At 38.4% G+C, this 19,660-nt stretch overlaps 3 protein-coding genes and 1 long non-coding RNA gene across 9 annotated transcripts in view; 3 read left to right on the top strand and 1 right to left on the bottom strand.

Moving 5' to 3' along the window:
• The window catches only part of LOC139144180 (uncharacterized), a 104,901-nt gene that overhangs the window by 26,518 nt on the left and 58,723 nt on the right, over positions 1-19,660 (bottom strand). The window lies entirely within an intron of this gene.
• Positions 576-4,518, top strand: LOC139144174 (uncharacterized). The gene is made up of 4 exons (XM_070714826.1): positions 576-714; positions 1,351-1,680; positions 1,860-2,012; positions 2,889-4,518. The coding sequence occupies exons 1-4, from the start codon at positions 711-713 to the stop codon at positions 3,020-3,022; spliced, it is 621 nt and encodes a 206-aa protein (XP_070570927.1). The 5' UTR covers positions 576-710; the 3' UTR covers positions 3,023-4,518.
• Positions 7,499-11,073, top strand: LOC139144177 (uncharacterized). Of its 3 annotated transcripts, none has more exons than XM_070714828.1 (5): positions 7,499-7,659; positions 8,074-8,384; positions 8,794-8,958; positions 9,374-9,478; positions 9,643-11,073. In XM_070714828.1, the coding sequence occupies exons 2-5, from the start codon at positions 8,132-8,134 to the stop codon at positions 9,768-9,770; spliced, it is 651 nt and encodes a 216-aa protein (XP_070570929.1). In that variant the 5' UTR covers positions 7,499-7,659; positions 8,074-8,131; the 3' UTR covers positions 9,771-11,073. The 3 variants fall into 3 exon arrangements, with proteins under 3 accessions (XP_070570929.1, XP_070570930.1, XP_070570931.1); XM_070714829.1 differs by having other exon boundaries at positions 8,103-8,384; XM_070714830.1 differs by having other exon boundaries at positions 8,224-8,384.
• On the top strand, positions 16,657-19,367 carry LOC139143139 (uncharacterized). The gene is made up of 5 exons (XM_070713281.1): positions 16,657-16,799; positions 17,531-17,815; positions 18,228-18,398; positions 18,770-18,841; positions 19,099-19,367. The coding sequence occupies exons 2-5, from the start codon at positions 17,557-17,559 to the stop codon at positions 19,188-19,190; spliced, it is 594 nt and encodes a 197-aa protein (XP_070569382.1). The 5' UTR covers positions 16,657-16,799; positions 17,531-17,556; the 3' UTR covers positions 19,191-19,367.

Below are 19,660 nucleotides of genomic sequence, written 5' to 3' on the forward strand. Positions count from 1 at the left end.
GGGCAGCTACACGCCCTTTCAGAAACATTTTCAGAGAATTTCTCTGTACAGTTTTCGCCCGAGTTTTCGTCACATAGTCTGTTTCCTTTATTTCTAAAACAGAGGTAGATTTTACAACGAGTGAAAGGAATGTACAGTCAAGAATTTATTTTCTTATAATTTTATATTTGAGTTTCACGCATTTCTATGTATGGCAAAAGGTTTGTCAAAGCGTTTAGCGTCCATTCTGTATTATAATACTTTTCGCGCCTTTAGTGTTAAGAGAAAACAAAACAAGCCAATGAAGTCATTGGTTATATTTTTAGCTTTCATGCGCCTGCCATGACAGACCACTGGGGAAAACCATGACATCACTGCCAATTAATGCTCAAACTTGGAATGTTCGTACAATGATCGGACTACAGACATGCACGTCCATCAGAGGGGGAGCAATTAGAGTCAACTGGTTTGAATGAACATAAACTTGTCAAAAAGACCACATGAATTTTTGTGCTTTTGTCCAAAAATGGTTTTATGCAAAAAGTATCAAAACACGTTGGCCTAGGTGGTCCGACTCAAGTACCCCATGCTATTCTACTGAATATTAAAGACTTTGTGACCACACGTGGTCAGTAAGCACGTGTAGTCATATCGTGATACCCCAAGCAAACCTTGCAAAGCCGGAATACAAGTTCAAATACGCGTTGCAGTGACAAACACAACAGTGTATTATGGGTGAGTAATTTCATTATGAAGTGATAATTCATCTCGCTGAGTACTGTCAGGGCATATCTGTTCCTATATTCACTTCTTGGCGTACGTGCTGCCGGCAATATCTACAGACCTACGCCCCTACAGACTGGTTTCCCTGCTATCGTGCGTTGATCTAGAATAGCCGCGTCAATTAGGTTGAAAAGATCAGATATACAAAACTAGTAGAATATGAAAATGTTTATCACGTCAAGCACATCAGAGGTGTCCCGTTGCAATAAGACCTTCCAGTTCTGTTACAATGATATTACGAATACGGTTTGATCTCGCTAATACTACAAGCACTCCGAGTGCGAATTCTCGACAATCAACCGACGCGTAACATATATGTTGTCTGAAAGCCTATAGATATTGGCAAATATTTTGCTCCGGACCGTATTTAATTATCATTGTTAACATAAGGATTCTGTGACAGTAAATTTGAATAACCCTGAAGATTACTTTTTACTTTCTCCTGTACAAAAGATTTAGAAGGAAGAATCCAAGGATAAGAAATTGTCTTGCCCTACTGTAATTATACAATCGCCAACCTAAGACCCCCTGTACTATTTCAATGATCGCATGCATTTACTTTCCTCTCAAAATCCCAAAATCTGGCAGGGGCTGGTTTCAAGAGGATTTCAACGGGCATAGTTCTGCTCTGCCTATTCGCCAGCGTTAAGGCAGTGTACTTCACATCAATTGAAGAGTGCAAAACTCATTGTAACGGCGGAAGGTGTTATGATCATGGCGAAGTAATCAGTCTGTCAAGGCGTTATCAATGTCACGGCATGAAAGAGACAGAAGATAATGCATATAACGGAACGAACGACAAGGAAGAACAAAAGACCACTGTTAGTACTCCTTCTCTGACTCCAACTACTATGCGTGAAACTTCTCTACCTGTCGAACAGCCCAATACTAATGGATATTACAAAGTAGATGAGAATGGTGAGTTCCCTCATGTGCCTGTGTTAACTCAATTTTTCAAGATGCTGTAATGTAATAATATAAAACATCTAAAGAAACTGGAATCTTTATAAGACTTTATTTTCGGGGAGCACTTTCATTTTGCCTCTTTAGACCACATCGTGATCACCTACCAGTAACACACTGTAACTTTCTCACAGATTTCATACAAGTCCCAGTTTCAACGATTTGGATTGCCGTTATTACATTCTTCGTAATAATAATCGTCGTATTGGTTCTTTTGATTGCAATCCTGTATGTTCTATGGAGGCTGAAGATGAGTATACCGATACAAATGGAGCAGCTTTTCAGAAGTGAGTAATTGTTGACATCTTTTAATGTCATATTTATCAGAAGAGAAATTCCACTACTACCAAATTGAGTAGAACGGATGACATTGTTTATCATATTTGGCTATTATATGCTGACCCTTGAACAACAAAATTATAGAAAGATGTTTACTTATTCCACAGGCTTAGACAACATTTGTGACAATGGTTTATCAAAATGAAAGTCTACATCGAAAAGTATGGTGGTTTTGAGTGTATAAATTCCTATCCATTTTCATTCGGCTTACGTCGCTATTTGTACTCCTAATACTGTTCTGACAAGTAGTCCGACATTGTGAAAGAACACGATTGGAATTAATTTTGGATAATTGGATCGTGAAGTAATGTCGGTTTAATCAGCAAATGTAAGCTCATCTGCTTTTCTTTTTAAGTTATGTACTTGTTTTTATAAGTAATTTGTATAATTGCAACATTCAGCAATAGGGCACCTAACATGTTTGAGAAATTTGAAAAATTTGTTGATCCAATTATCCCAATTTAGTTCAATCGTGTTAAAGTAAGTTTCCTACGTACCATTAAATAAATGTATTTTAGTGGAACGGTGAGGTCAGAGGTCACTATTCTCTAGTAGGTTTGTAGGGGACTCGGTATGGAATATAGTAGTTTACAATGTCTCATCAAACTATGAATTAAGATACAATGCAAAAAGAATAATCTATACTTTTGTGAAGGCAATGTTCGCTTTAAATAGAAACTCATACTGACGGGTTGCCTTTGATCTGCTCTGAGCATAAGGCTAGTTACCAAAAATTTTAACGTAACCACTAGTTGAGGAATAATTCTTTTGCAAAAAGCGTGTCATTTAAAGGAATAATCTTCCTCGTTTTTTTTTTCTTCAAGGACGAAATGGAGACATAGTTGAAAAAAATGGTGCGATAAAAAGAAGCGCAAGTGGACAGTCTATGGATGTCATCGTCGCTCATCCTGAGGGCGGATTGAGCGAGCACGATGTAACTAATGCTACTCGAGTTTGACGGGCAGATAGGACAGACAGACAATATTATTTATTAGGTTTTATTATATCAATATGAATTCAAGTTTCTGCCGAAAACGGTGAAGTTTAAAATCACAAAATTTTTACTTGTGCCAGGGTAATATGCTAATGTCCAAAACTGACGCACTGCCATTAGGTAAATGGATATTTCGTCGGGATCGGCTGTTCATGGTTAAATGGCCGATGTTATCTATCAGCATTGTGGGTGTGTACCTCTCTTGTCATAAAAATGCAAAAGATGGCAAAGCGAATCTTAAAATTTATTGAAAAGATCATTGAAGGTCAAGGTCCTTTTTACATACTGTGATATACTTTGCGAAATGCTTTTAGGTATGACAAGAATATCACCGTTCTGAAATATTCAGAACAATATCCATGGTCCATACGCAGGAAAGTCCTAGCCACTGTTTGACGTCACTGTAATCCTTAAAAGAGCACCACAGTGTAGTGTCTAGCACCACAGTGTAGTATCTAGCACCACAGTGTAGTATCTAGCACCACAGTGTAGTAGTGACTAGCACCACAGTGTAGTGACTAGCACAACAGTGTAGTATCTAGCACCACAGTGTAGTATCTAGCACCACAGTGAAGTGACTAGCATCTGTTTTGTCCATCACCAAAATCAGTATTTTTATCATATTTGAAGGGGAACTTGATTGGAGCTAATTCATACAATGTTAAACTTATTGTAAGCAGCACTCCTCGTGAGTTTCAATGAAAAATTGATCCTGTATTCTTTAAACCACTGCCCTACTGTGTAAAAAATAAAACCTCCCAATTTGTAAGCTTTGGTCTTTTTATATTTTGTCAAAGACATTGGAAACTTGAACACTAGTTGTCTAGTTGTCTATTTAAATTTCGCAAAAGTTGTGTGTATTAATTTGTAACAATCACGGCTTAGAGTCGTGATTTGTCCATCATCGTCCAAACAAACATTTTATTTTGAAACAGAGAATGGCCCAGCGTTTTAGTAAGATCAATATTTCGTGTGAAAAAATATTCATCTATGCATAAATGCAAAATTCGGAAGGAATATTACAGTTTTCAGCTTTTAAGACTTAATCTGAAATACATCAAAAAGGTAGGATAGAAAGATATGCATTATCATTGTCAATTTATTTGGAAAACGGCAAGGTTTCGCTGGAAATTTTCCATTTCCTAGGCTGTGTCCTATACCTAAAAACCAGTACTTTTTAGTGTTTGAATTTAATGTTGATGAAAATGAATATTACTTCAAGTTGTGTATCATCTTTTTGGGGTTTTTTATTAAGTTGTATTTTCCATGTTTTAAACTTAACCACGGGGAGACAACTTCATTTAGAATGCAGACTTTCTGACAGTGAAATGCCAACTTTTTAAAGTAACGGCAAAATGTACAGGTAGTTTTGATTCATTTCTGCAGCCGCAGCTGTTGATTTCTGTCCCAATATATCTTGCTTTTTTCAATAAATATAGAAAAAGCTTCGGGGACAAGATAAAAAGAGCATAGTCGTGACAATATTTATGCAACTGTGGTTTTTATTAGATAATAACTATAAATATTACCGGGTAATGCACGATTGATGATTAACATATGGGATGAAAGTTAGTATCATAAGTCTGACTTCATGAAATGGTTAATGCGGTATCTTCGACATGTGGTTGTTCAGTTGCATTGCTGATTTGTTAGATTTCTAACATTTACTGAGTTTCTTTGCATGTTGCACACAAATCATGTCCTCGTTAAGACTGGAACTGTTTATTTTTCCATATTTTGGACTTCGTGTTTTCTTTGTCTGCGTTTATATTTTGTTATATTGTTTATCGGTTCTACATATCATAACCATTGTAAAATGCCCAGTTAAATCGCGAAATCCGTACCATGTCTCTGTGTCTACATCTACACAGACGTCATCGAAACCAATCACAGCATGGCAGCTTGACCATCCGATGATGCAATTAATTACCCAAAAGCGTTTTGATTGATGTTGTATTATCCGGGAGATAAACCTTATTATATACCTTGTTATTCAAACTGTTTAATTCCGGAGTATCTAGCAATTACTTCCTTCACCGGATATCCTAAGCCACTTAACGCTATTTCGATGTTTGTACGCTTTCGAAGACCAGGGTGTCTTTAGAGGAGCACAGGAAGCCAACACAATATATATCAGTTAGGTGATTCTGAGTCGGAAGAAACGCCGACACATTCTGACCTCAGGGGTCACACACAGAGTTTATGGCTTGAACTGACCGTTCACTGTTTGTCATCAGCTGGCATGGTTTTGTGACTTTAAAAAAGAACGATAACTTCAGATCTAGCCTAACTGGAAAATAGTTCCACTGGGAGTATATCTACTCTAGGGGATGTTTCGACGCTGTGTTTTTTCCCTGTATTGTACAGATAATTCTCATAAATCCAGTGTTTACGCCATAGGTTATCATGAGAGCAGTGGGTGTTAGATATGGATCACCATTTAGGCAAGGGGTTGAAATCTATGTCTGACTCTGTCTCGATCTCGACATTTATCTTTTTTCTTTCATGAATACCTCATCGATGTACCATGGTGACATATACCACACTACGACATGTGCTTCAAAGAATGTGATAATTAGATTACGCTGAAGTCTAAACCAAACACTCTACTTGTCGTATCAGTCGATTGTTTTAGTGGGTTGTAAACAACATCAAAGCCTAAAGATTATTCTGTCCATGTTTTCTGTTTATGAAATCTTGCATCTGATTTGCAGTGATTGGTATTTCTATGAGCCCTCCCGAACCCAAGCTTAAGTCACTTGAAAATGGTACCTGCGTCACATGTATATATTTTCAGCAACATCCCAGGTTATTAATCTGTGGGAAGATTGAACTCTCTACTCTTATAAGATAATTTACAGTGTTTGGGTCAAGGTTTCAGGGCCGGACTGAAGCCTGCCGACACTTATGCTTACATAGGGACATAAAACCTAGAATAAAAAGGTTTGATGTCTGATGAATTTCACTTCTCAAAGCCAATGATAATAGTTCATGTTGTGATACTGTATGATTTTTTGCAATTTCAATAATATACTTAAGCAATAAAGCACACCAGCGACGGTATACCACGAGATTTTGACCAGTTCACGACATATATGCAAGAGCGATAGCGATAGCGTCAAAATCGAGTGGTATACCGTTGCTGGGTGTTATTCATTGCTATTATATCATAACAGTGTATTGAAATTCTGGCAAGGAACGACAAAAACAGATTTTTGCTAAAGCTGAGAGCTCGCGCGTATGCAGCCATGGTATATCGCCAATATATCACTGTTCTTTTCGCCTCTCAACCAATCATATCGCTGTATTTGCGCCATCAATATACTGTATGATTTTTTGCAATTTCAATAGTTTTTTTTTTCAAGTGAACCTTTGAGAGGGGCTACTGCTTTCAAGGTTAATATCTTAGACGGGACCAATAATTTATTTGAAAGCAAGACCAGAGAGAGAGAGAGAGAGAGCTTTCTCTGCAAGCTTACCCATTGAAATGTCGTTGCAGGAACAGTCGAGTATAAATTATGATACAAAAGATACGCATTTGTGACGTTGAAATGTCAAAATATCATAGTAATTCTGAAGGTGAGGATAATAAGTCTAACTCACAAGGCACTAATTTGAAATGAAACCTGAACAAGAGCGACAATATATGTACATGTACGTATGTACATAATGTATGGATGGATGGATGGATGGATGGATGGATGTATGTATGTATGTATGTATGTATGTATGTATGTATGTATGTATGTATGTATGTATGTATGTATGTATGTATGTATGTATGTATGTATGTATGTATGTATGTATGTATTTATGTATATATGTATGTACCGTGCAATTGACATCTTCTAATCACAAATTCCATACGGTCATTTACGTGTAATTGTTGTCAGTTTTGTAATTGATTGTCAAATTGTCATCGCTGCATAAACAATTACATGAGTAGTAGCTGGCGTGACATATATTGCCAGAATAATTGTAAAGCAAACTTCTCCAGTAACTGTTCAATGAGCCGTGTAAATATTATCTACATGATTAAACTCATTCAGAAAGATTGTTAAATTTCACTGTTCGCCATTGCCGTTACCCCGCAACTATATTTGAGTCGCCTGATTTCAAATTCTTTGATTGATAACACGGAAACCCCTTGTTAGCGCTCCAAGTGCTGGTACGGCGCTTATTAGCACTACCGTAGGCTCTTTGTTACTGTTTGAGTGTTGCCAGCTTGTTCCCACGATTCCTAATGACTGCGAGAAGTACAATAGCCCAAACAATTCTAGGACAGAGTAACCCCCTGAACACCTATTAATGGGACGCTTTCTCACCCCTATCCGTACCACTGGACCTAGCCTGTCCGTTGGAATGTCCCGTTTAGGGGTAACCGTCCTATTAAGGTCCTAGTTATTCTTTGTATTATTCTATCTTAATTAAATATGTAGGGTTAGGTTTACGTTTCCGGAATCGGCACCTCTTCGATCCCCATGTAGTAAGTGCGCTCTTCTCCACGTGACTAATCACAGTCCTGCATGTTTAATTTGCCACTGAACTTACGGTACGCTATATTCGGAATAGTTCTTCACTCAGAATCTCTGCTCATTCAGGTGAGGAGACGAGGTTATTGTTGTTGACATTCTATAAAAGATATCATGTCTCGCATCTCGCACATAATGCACGCTCGTTAAAGCCTCTCTTTTATTTGATGTCTGAACTAGCCTGACATGGCAGGTATGGTCGCGGAGTCCACGTGGCAGTTTCAGTGTTTGTCATATAAGACAAAACAAAACCACCATGCATTACGTCTGTACTTAGAGGCACATTTCAGTTTGTTCCTGTATTGCTTGATAATTACAGATTGTTCCCAAATTGTATATGTATTATTTGCTTTACTACATGCTTCTAGTAAACCATTTTAAACTCGCGCAGGCTTACAGCTCTAAAATCAACTTGGCACAACTCAGGATGCTCCATGCTATACATGTTCTTATCCTGTAACCCTCCTTTCTCCTGTACGACAGCGCTCACGTAAACCACGAACACCGTACAGAGCTAAACTGGCGGTTTTACCCACACAACATGAAATGTATCGCCTTAGGTCTGATTATATATGCGGTTACATATCTTTCCCCCGCCACTACCCATCCTACTCCAATAAATGGCTGCTCAAGTGACTGTGAAATATGCAAGGACTTCGGAGGAGGGATCTATCCTCGCTTTCGATGTGTCAAAAAAATGCCTACGACCAACGCAAAAGAGGACATGGTTACTCCAAAACTGACTAAAAACCCAACCCCCGAACCAGCTCCAAAATCAAAGGCCGTGGATGCTGGTAAGTGTTACATGTATGTGGACGATCGAGTTTCGTTATAAACGAAAATCTTGGCTCGTATCTACGGACATGCCTGAGACCAGCGCTGCCTCACACATCATGGCGAAATAATGACAAGCAATTTATAATATGCAGTCATGTCTGACATATCCTTGGGAAATATATTTCACGATGAGAGAACAAATACTGTTCTGATAGAGATTAAATAATATTCGTTAAATATAATTCACCGTTACTTTTGTATACATGTAATTATTCATGCAACAATATCGTTTACATCTATTATTGGTCTGTCAATGCTAACCTTTTGTTTCACAATGTTTAACATGTTATCGAAATCTGAATGTTTATTGTGGGCGATGATAGTGGCATACATAACTGTACTTACTTAAACTCTCTCGTTTTTCAGAGCGTTTACAATCGAGCAATGAAGTGTGGATATATCTTCATATTGGCCATTACATTTTAGAAATGTTAACCATAGCCATAGTTTTACTATTACTGGTGCTATATCGGAAGAGAAGACATCAAAAGAAGAATAAAATTGAGACCAGCAGAAGCTTAAATAGACTAGGTTGGTAAATGTTATTTAACATTCACTCGATTATATTACAAAATAATTTTTCAATTATAGGTTCACGCATTTAATACATACGCTTTCATATATGCCATCGATACGTTACGTCACATTTACCTATGGTAAATATTAATTAACCATTGTTCGCTGTGTCTGAGAAGAGGTTTTGTTTAATAGCCGACAGCAGAACTTCTCTGTCGAATATTCAATGAATGTGAAAGTGTATTTCTTTAAAATCAATCTAGTTGACACAGAGGTGGTAGTAACAAAAGAATGCACACTTGACTGTGTAAATTGTACACTGGAACTGCTCTGCAGTATTAAATATTAGTTTACGAATGAGCGATGATTTCACGTCCTGTATGATTTTGGCCACGTCCATCACAAAGTTCAACCTGATTTTTCATTGCAGATGCCATGTTCAACCATGGTAACAACAATGCTGAGCGCACACGGCAGGCAGTTGTACAATACTCGCCACACACAGGAAGAACTTCTACAGAATACCGGGAACAAGGTAAATTTATCATCACAGAAACGTCATTAATGTTTTAGCTATGTGCTTGGGATAAGTGCGAGTGTCTTAAAACAGAATCATCTACCACGATATAAATGTATGGCATCGATTGACCGACAGCAATATTAACAATTTATTATCTTGATAAACATTCCTCCCCACAGACACAGCGCTTGGAACAGAACGATTTAGTCAACGAGACGGAGATCACTCAAGAGATGACACTGCCAAAAGCATTAACTGCACTGATCAAAAGATTAAGCATCCTGACAGTTTCCAGACCCGCGTTTGATGTGTGATTAGGGAGCTTTCAGTGATTACAGGGGTGGGCCGGGCGAATTGGGGGAGGGTCACTTTTTAGAAAACTGTCCATGGGGGATGGTCACTTTTTATAAACCTATCTTGGGGGAGGCTCACTTTTAACAGAAGCTGACTTTACGACAAAAACTTCGATTGTCCATGTGATATTTCCTGAATAGGAAATCACCGACGAAATACACTGATTCTTTTAAATACATACGCATTGTCGACAAGCTTCACAAGCAAAGAAGACGCGGTGGTGTCCTACATTAAACACCTTGAACGGTTAAAACTGGTGAAACACAAGATACGAAAACATATTGGACAGATGGCAAAGTTATATCAATTATCAAACGTCCATAAATGCACAGATATTGCTGGTGTTGATTTTGAAAAAATATAGTGAATCAACAATGTCGATGAAATACAAAAATCTAATTTCTTGTACTTCCCATTTCAAGCAAAGTACATTTAAATGTATTATCAAACATATATAAATGTACAAATATAGATTGTTTGTGGGGGAAAATTGTCAATAGTTTGCCTGATAGACTCCATGTATTACGATTTGATATTTTTCGTGAAGCACCATATCAGTCACATCATACCTTCTTATAGTTGCACAAAGTATGGTGACTCTTCCGCAAATATATGAAATATTATGTCCCTTCCAAAATGCTTGTTTGATAAATTGCGACCTTCCCTCCCAAAACGCTAGCCCTCCCCCCTGTAATTTGTCCCTTACTTACATAACAATTTAAAAAATTGTTATGTAAATTGGGTGATACTGTTTCAGTTATTCCTGAGGAGAATACTGCAGTGTTTGGGTGAGGGTCAAGTTTTAGAATGCCTGACAAGGGGGAGGATCACATTTTAGACAGAAAGAGAGGGGATCAAATTTTACAGTACAGGTGTGCGCAAAATTTCCCCGGCCCACCCTTGTAATGTCTGAAGGCTCCCTTAGAGATAGTTGTACCCTTCCCTGCTGGATTTTTTTTACTTTTTTACTTAAAAGTTGTAATCTGTATTCGAACACTGTCTGATGGTCTAATCCGGGGGTTACTCAGTCTGTCAACATCACCCAATGGTACCATTGCATAATGAAATCATTAAGATTTTACTGATGTAATTATTTAAGATATGGGAGAAATTTACTAGCAAATCATTTCACTACTTAGCTGTACATGTTAACTGTATTAATACCTCTTTTTTATTGAAACTGATATTAAATGCAAATTTTTCCATTAATGATAGACTTTAGAATGCTTTTAATAAAGAATACATACCGCTGTCAATATGTTCATTATGATTTCTTCTGGCGTTAGCCAAAATACGTTTTCACGTAAACTGACATTACCTCAGTAATGCACATGAATTTAAGATATTGATAAGCATAGCAGTTCCTCGTGCCAAGTTCATCCTGTGTCGTGCATCAGCTCTATTCATTCCTTGAATGACCGACCAATTAAAATAACTTTTGTCACAATTTATCTCATATATAAAACCCATCCCATAACAACCCAACCGAATTTTCGAGTTGTGTTTCCATATGTAAATACACTATCCTACAAAATGCAAGCAAAATCAAAATTTCGAGGGGAAATGAAAATGTTCGCGACTACCCTCCCGCTATGTCTTTCCCTCCCACTAGTTCCACCCTCTCCATACTCCTCATAAGGAAATCACCCTGCTGGCTCTCTCTCCATTACAAAAGCTCCAAGCCAGCCTCTCCCTGCTCTACATGTCGCATTTAAAGTAAGCGAACTCACGAAAACAAAAGACATTATTCACTGCCGGAAAGCTGGGTCTTTACCATGGAACTCAGTGAGCTGAAGAACAGAAGACTTTTGATTTCCCGCGGGCTGATGATGAAACAATGCCTGACAGCCCGTCCCCACCCTACTATTGAAGTTATCGCTATAATCGAACACTTCTTTCACGAAAACTGTTTTCTACCACTGAGACATGGATCATATCAGCACAAGTTGCCTTTGTATGATCCATGTTACCATTTTGAGAAACACCCTACAATTCTTTTCTACACTTGGCAAGATTGGGTCACTCACAAGTGAAAAGGGTCGTCTCGGACGGATACAGTGAATGGTGGTGATTTTCACATGCTATCGTGGCAGCAAATGTACATAGCTGTTATATATACTGTGAGGACATGCAGAAAGCAGGGCCGTCTGCCCCCTCTCAATAACTCTCAGCCCGCCCGTTGATGATATACCGAAGTGTCACGGACTGATCTCGTACAGGGTAATTATGATGGTTGGCACCAACTCGTGCCTGCCATGTCAGGCTACTGAGCCCATGCATTTCTTGTAGGAGAGGCCACACTGCTTGTAATCCCGCGCCCGCTCCGTGTTTAATTACAGTGTGGACATTTATACCAAGGCTGCATTCACAAATCCTTGGGAGGAATGAAGGGAAGGGGGTGAAAGTTCAAGGATGGGATCTTAAAATACTTTGGTTCCCTATCTCTTTACATTTTAAGATTCCACAGCTTGGTAAATAATTCAATAAAAATGAATATCATAGCCATGTCATCTGATGCCTCTAATATTAATAATAAGCAAATTATGGAAACATTTTATAACTGTTACATTTCATGACTCTTATTTTGAAAATCTAAAGTGGTGAAGTTTTATAAGGAAACCGACTAGTAGACCTTGAAAGATACAACTGTAGATATTTTTATCAATATTTCTGTTCAAATTATCAACTACAGTTCCTTGCTCGCTCTCTCTCTCTACAGCATGCTGACATACTCTATATTACTTGTCAACAAAGCCTGTATGTGAATATAATATCTTTGTTATGAAAAATACACAGTACGTTTACACAGATTATGTTGTCAAGTTTAATACTGGACAGTTGAATAATGTATGGGGAAATAATAGATTACTGTATACACAAAGAGCCAACAACATTAAAATGAAAAAATATTAAAATGTTTTGTTTGATATTATTGGCTTAACAAATGTTTTGCCATGTAATAGAGTGAAGAATTTGAATATTCTTATATAGAGGGGTGGAATTTAACGTTTTGAGGATATTGAGGGGGATCTAATTAGTAAAAAAGATTTAAACACGATTCCCTCAGCCTAACTACCAATGCAGTTTTGTGAACGCAGCTGAAGGGCAAGTAAAGGGAGTGTCAACGTTTGTATTGCCGTTGCTAGGAACGCTTTAGATAAGCTGAATGGGCAGTTTGTAGGATGCTATACGGTAATTTTTGAATTTAACAGGCATTTTTTGTCATCTGTAATGAGAGATTCATAAGCATTTTATTCGTAATTGTACATGTTGTTGTGGCCAGGCATTCATCATAAATATATGGGTGTTAAAACCAAAATTGAAGTTTTCAGTGTACACCAGTGGAAATAGACCTAAAACTGGGAGGAAAATCATGTGTACAGATAGGGGCATTGATTGGAAATGTGTACGAGACAGTGTGTGCCTATGCCTCAGGACTGAAGGGGTTACGTGGGTAGATACAAGACAGTGCTGTGTGTCCCTGGAGGGGTAACAAGTAGAGACATTAACAGTGCTGTATGTCTATGAGTGGATTGGTAACGGTTATATATTAGGCAGTGTTGTTTGTCTGTGAGTTGATCGGGTACATGTAACTGTAGGTATTCGAAGCCGTCATTATTTACGGCCGGGGGGGGGGGGGGTTGGCGGAATCTCAGGGGTGTCACTCAAAAATTTGAAAGCTACATGGGGTGCTCAAAATGTGGAGATAAAAAAGGGGGTTACGGAAGTTTTGGTGCGAAATGAATTGGAACACCTCTAAGATTGCAACAATTCACACTTTAATTTTTCAAATATTCGATGCGAGAGGGGGACATCCCCTCTCGTGCTCTCCTCCTTGGGGTGTTCTAACAGTTTTACTTAGTAAAAATACAATTTGAAAACACCTCTCAGATTGCACCAGACTGCACGATTGCACATATCAATTTCTCAAAATTTTCCACGCAAGAGAAGGGACACCCTCCCTCTGACACCACTTTCCCCTCAGCCTTTCGCATGCTCTCCCCATGTACTTTCAATTTCTGCCCCGTCAGATATTCTAGTGAAAACCCTGTCATGATACCCATCAGCATGAGCTTTTATATCTATATCTATATTTTGTTTGTTTGTTGGTTTCACCTTTTTCAAACGTCATGAGATAACCAATTATAATCTAGCACACCAGGATTTGAAAGGTCATTACTATTGCTGTATTATGTAAATTTTGCCAAAACATGTATTGATATTTAACTTTTCTGAGTGTGGGGATCGGTCAAAATTTCTGTGTTAGAGAGGGGGATATTCAAATTCATCAAAGTTGGCAAGCGGTACTCAAATTTCAGAGTTTCAGATGGAATTCCTTCGACCCCCCCCCCCCCCGCTCCCTTAGAACAGCTTCATCCCGCGTCATTTTTGGCAAGCGGTACTCAAATTTCAGAGTTTCAGATGGAATTCCTTCGACCCCCCCCCCCACTCCCTTAGAACAGCTTTATCCCGCGTCATTTTCATTTGTTGTCAAAAGTAAATTGACAACTCCGGTTACAATTGCACGAAATCGACTAGTTGAGGGTCCTGTGACCAGTGCATTAATCGCATGCTCGCTCAGTTGACCGAGTCAATGTAGACAGTACAAGCCTAACTTACGCGGACGTTAGAATCATAAATTATCGCTTTGGTTTTATTTATTAAAGGAAGCCAATGACACTTACCTTCCGGACAAATTACTATTTCAAAAGCTCGTCTAACTGACAGAGCCCCATTTATCTGGACTGACACTATAAAAATATCACAGCTTGGCCTACATAACTTGACCTTTTAACCCAGATTTTAGTGTAGTCTTTAACGGTTCGTCTCTTTTTTCAATTTTAGTACCATCACAACGTCAGTGGGTTCCGTCGATTTCTTGTGTATTAAAATTGATATCAGTAATCTGGCAGTGAAAATTGTGACACGTCTGAAGGCGTGCCTGATCAACGGAATAAATACTAAGAAGGGGATTTTCCCTGGTATTAAAGGGGACTTATATGAATGATCGTTGACCCACTGCTGGACCGAATATTCATCTTATTGGGATAAATCGGCCTCCTGCTCTGTGTGAAATAATATAGGCTTTGTAGGCTACACAAACGCATCTATAGAAATTGTTGTAGAGACTGCGACACGTGTACGGTTACATCAACAACGTCACACATCTCCGAATCTCCCTCCCACTCAGTTGATCAAATGTATTACACACTGACTTTTGTCCTCATGAAATGTTGGACATTGTATGCGCACGTTCTTGTCTGCATGCCTGTCTGTTGCAACCTCAATATGCTTATATATCTCAGGAACAGCTGATTAGATTGGCATTAAATCTACTCAACAGCGGTATTTTGGCAAAAACTTGAGTTTGGTGTCTTTCGTGATAATGAAGTCATTGAAAGTGAAAGTCATGGTTAGTTAACTCAGCGAAAATGTAAGTAATCTGAACTCCTCAGAACAAGATCAGCTAATATTGGTATTGCTGCTCGTTATTAAAGCATAAGTGTCTGTCGTACACAACTAGCGAAAAGATCATACAGCTTCTGTGGTTTTGAAGTTGTGTCCGTGTATTTTCAGAGACAAGCAGTTCTTGTGCAGGGATCGGCCAGCGCTTTTCCCAAGAAATTTGTGAATTTGTTAGTTAATACCCATCATACTTTTATGTGAGCAGTCTAAATTTTTATACGCATCATACTTTTATGTGGTCAGTCCCAGTCTTTAGTTTCTAAAACTCTCAACCATCTATACACCGAATCTTTCATGTCGTCACTCATACTTTACGGGCATTGCTCGTCCTTTTTGTCCTGCAATACTAAACTGTTATAGACTTCCATAGGCAGAAACGTCTTTGACGTCAGTCCACGTTAGACCGAGTTTTGGAATGTGACGGAAAGGATCGTTTTAGAATCACAAGTTTTTGAGAGTTTGAAGCATTCATAGTTTGAAGGGAACAATAATTTACTGGGAGTGACAAAGTACACCTTAAATGCTTTGTAAGCAATCATGCCCCCGCAAACCGCCTGTGTGAGTAGGGGGCCAGACACATTAATCCCACGCCATTATACTGGGTAGAGTTAATTTGTTCCTTTAAAGCATTCATTCAAAGTAGGGTGGTGTATTGAAGGGAAAAGGAGCGATAGCCAATGGCAAAACGGAAAGCCATAACTGTAATAGGCAAGGCGGAGCCAAGCACGTTAATTTTATTTAATCTCGCTGGCAAACTGCCCAAGCGTTTGGGAAAAACACGGCTCTGGGGACGAAACTTGTCGCAACCAATGTCATCACTGCCATGGTTTTTACAAGCTGTCACCGTGTAGATGACACCTTAAATGATGAAGGGTTCATTCTGCGACAAGCCTACTACCAGAGTTTATTTATTTATTTATTTATTTATTTATTTATTTATTTATTTATTTATTTATTTGTTTGTTTGTTTATTTGTCTATTTATTATATAGTTTCCTGTTAAATATTCCTGCGGCTAAAGTCATTAACCCATATACGTATACACAACACTCCTGCATTCCTTTTTGAATACATCTGACCTGCCATCGTTACAACTTCTGAACTTGGTTGGACGCGATGTATTACGGTAATTTTGAACTATGACAGTGTCGTGATAATGGAAACAGTTCGTAGATAGAGAAACAGTTTGTCGATAGAGATACTTTTGGAAATAGGGAGTCCTTTATGGCCTATTTTCCGTTGACATACAGGCTGTCATTTTGTTCTCACGGATTGGCGGCATTATCGCAACCAAAGTGATGAAATTTTCCCGCGCACAGAACACGCCCACGTACATGACACAGCTTCGGATAGGGTATGCACACGCCCAATAGAGTGGCATGACCATGTAAAACACCATTATACAGTACATCAACTATATAACGAGTACTGTTGACTAGATGGGTGTTTGATTCCCAGAATTGAAGAGCCATTCACCAGAATTTCACGCCTGTGCAGTTCTTAATACTCGCGTTCTGGTAAGTGCCAGTAAATCATAACGTACTTATATTAAGAAGTCAGTAGTGAGTAGTTTAAAGAGCCATAGAGCGTCCTTAACACAATGAGCTTTTAGGAAATCACGGTCCATTTGGGCTGTGGTGAAGCTAATTCACTGTGACAAATTGACCAAATATACAGAAATTCGGTCTTGGAAGCCTCGAAAGACAATACAGAAGCGATGTAGTACATAAAAATATTTATAAACATGCCCAAAGTGACTCGTGGTTTAAGCAAAGGACAATTATACGAAAACGTTGACAGTGCACATGCCACGAGAGGCTATACTCTTTGATACGTCACAACCCGTACACTTCATACTGGTATGTCAGCTATTTGCATACCACAGGTTTTAGGAAGACTTTTTTTGTTGTCGGAGCAGTTATGTACGAAAATAAGGATTTGATCTCGTCCATTGATAGTTCAATGCGAATTATTTCCTCTTTTATTCCGATATGCATCACGATATGATGCAATGTGTTACGAGGGGTCAAGGTTAAGGTAAGTTCTAACAGCCATAGAACGCAATGGTCTTGTGCATAGCGGTGTTGTTATGAGAACTGTTTGTCAGAATACCCGTCACTGATAATGTGTCACAATCATTTCAATGAGTTTCAATGAGCCGGATAATGATTATATGCTTACTGAGGAAAATCGCCGATCAACCTCATGCATTTATTTGTAAGATGCATTTGAATTTGTTTTCTTACAGATTAATTTTAGCAACGGACAAGAAAAATGTTCGCCATTAAAAGTCTGTATCGCCTATTTCCCCTACTTAATATTGGTATGACACGAACACTATTGACGCTGCTTGCCCTTGTGTGTCTGTTCCTGCATACCAATGGTTACCCAGTACAATGTGGAAACAAGTGCCACCCAGATAAGTGCATCGACCATGGAGTAGGAATCAGTCCACGCTACAGGTGTTTTAGTACCGGGAATGGAGTGACAACACCCGCACCCCTATTTAATAGGACCCCGTCAAGTGGAGACAGTGAGTTAAAAGCTCTGTATAATCATAGACAGTAGAGAAACTGTTTCTCTACTGTCTGTGGTATAATTACGTAAAATTTAGATGTTTCACTTTTACGTCAAAACCGGTACAGGTACTTAAATATGTTAGCAAGAGAGAGAGAGAGAGAGAGAGTCCGCCTGTCGATTTGCCCGAAAAAGGGTGACTTTGGCTAACATACACCAATGAACACTCAGTCTCTGAACCAGAATATTGGATAAGTGATGCAATGTTATATGTCGAACAGTCCCCGTTTAACAATGAGAACAGTCCCTTCACCATAAAGGGACAGTGCTGTAGATGAAAAAATACTTGAAAAGATACGTGAACTAAATATGTGTCAACAATAGTGTACTAAATAAACCTGGTCTGTCTGTGCATCTTTTGTTTCCAGCTACAGCTTCTTCACAGGGAATAAGAGCCATGGACATCATTACATTAACATTGGTAGTGCTTGTCATCATCTTGGTAGTAGCTGCGACAATCTTTATAGGGAAACAATTGCGGAAGTTACGAATCCAAGTTCAAAAACTGTATGACAAAATTACTACTGAAGAAGTGAAACGTAAGTGTGTAATCTTTAGTTGTAGCAGTAATCCTTGATCGATTGATAATATTCTATGTGTGCTAGGATGAATACACGTCTCAATTTCTATACAAAAATATGGGTATTTTCACACGTTGGAAAGGTATTTGATTATTTTCATTTTTTCCGTAGCAAGATGACTTCGGTCTTTTCCAACCACATATTTCTTGGACAGATGAATCAAAATCTTAATTTGCAAGGCTATGGACACAGAACAAATTGATAACATGAAATGTGCGTGAAAGGGTCAACAGTGTTAGTGTTAGTTTTAGTGTTATTATACTTGACAATTATTGCTTTTGATATTCATAAAGAATGGATGACTACAAAATGCTCGTTGTAAATTTCAGCCCATGCATCCGCTGGTTTTGCTAAAGTGAAGTTTGATGACCGAAACGGAAGAACTACAACGGTATTGAGAGGTAGTGTATTCCTTCCTCTGTGTTCCTGTACGTTCGTCTGTTCTCTGAAGTCTATTCCGCCATCAAAACGCCTGCATTAACACAATGTACATTTCTACAAGGTCAATGCGTGTATAGCTGCTTCACGCTCAATACTGTCTTCTGCACTGGAATTATATTCTAATATACAGGATATTAATAGAATCCTAACACAGTCATCGCATGAAACACAGTAACGGCCGTTATTTTTTAATCCTCTCTATTTCATTTCATTTTAGAGCCGACTGGACAGATGATACAGAGTATGCAGACAGCACAGCCACATCAATTGAATCGCCAAGGCATACATTATTCACAACCATGCGACTGAAGGTCCGGTCTATACAATGGGACATTTGAATAGACATTCAATCTTGCGAGGACCATGCTCGCCAGTAGTCAAATTTGGTATAGAAAGACTTTCATAATGCTATTTAAACTGCATGATATAATATTTCTGTTTTTTAGGTTTGACACTTTTTAACAAAATAAAGAAAAATCAAATGTCCGTTGTTTAGTCATTTTCATGGTGAAATATATGTCTATGTCAACTCTGACGACATACCATGTCAGATCACATCGCTAACGAACTTCCTGTTGTGTGAAAATCGCTCAGTTCCCATCTCAGAATTAGGAGGTCAATCCAGAAGTTTGGCCCTAATGACAAACACATACTTGGTTTACTGTGTGTCAAGACAGACTAACGAGTGATTTCTATTGGGAAAAATACTCTAGCTATATGAAAAACTACTCATGTCGATTAATTCTGGTTGTTGGGCTATGATGAGTCTCACAAAGAAA

Source organism: Ptychodera flava, chromosome 11, assembly GCF_041260155.1.
Source record: "Ptychodera flava strain L36383 chromosome 11, AS_Pfla_20210202, whole genome shotgun sequence".
Taxonomy (NCBI): Eukaryota; Metazoa; Hemichordata; class Enteropneusta; family Ptychoderidae; genus Ptychodera; species Ptychodera flava.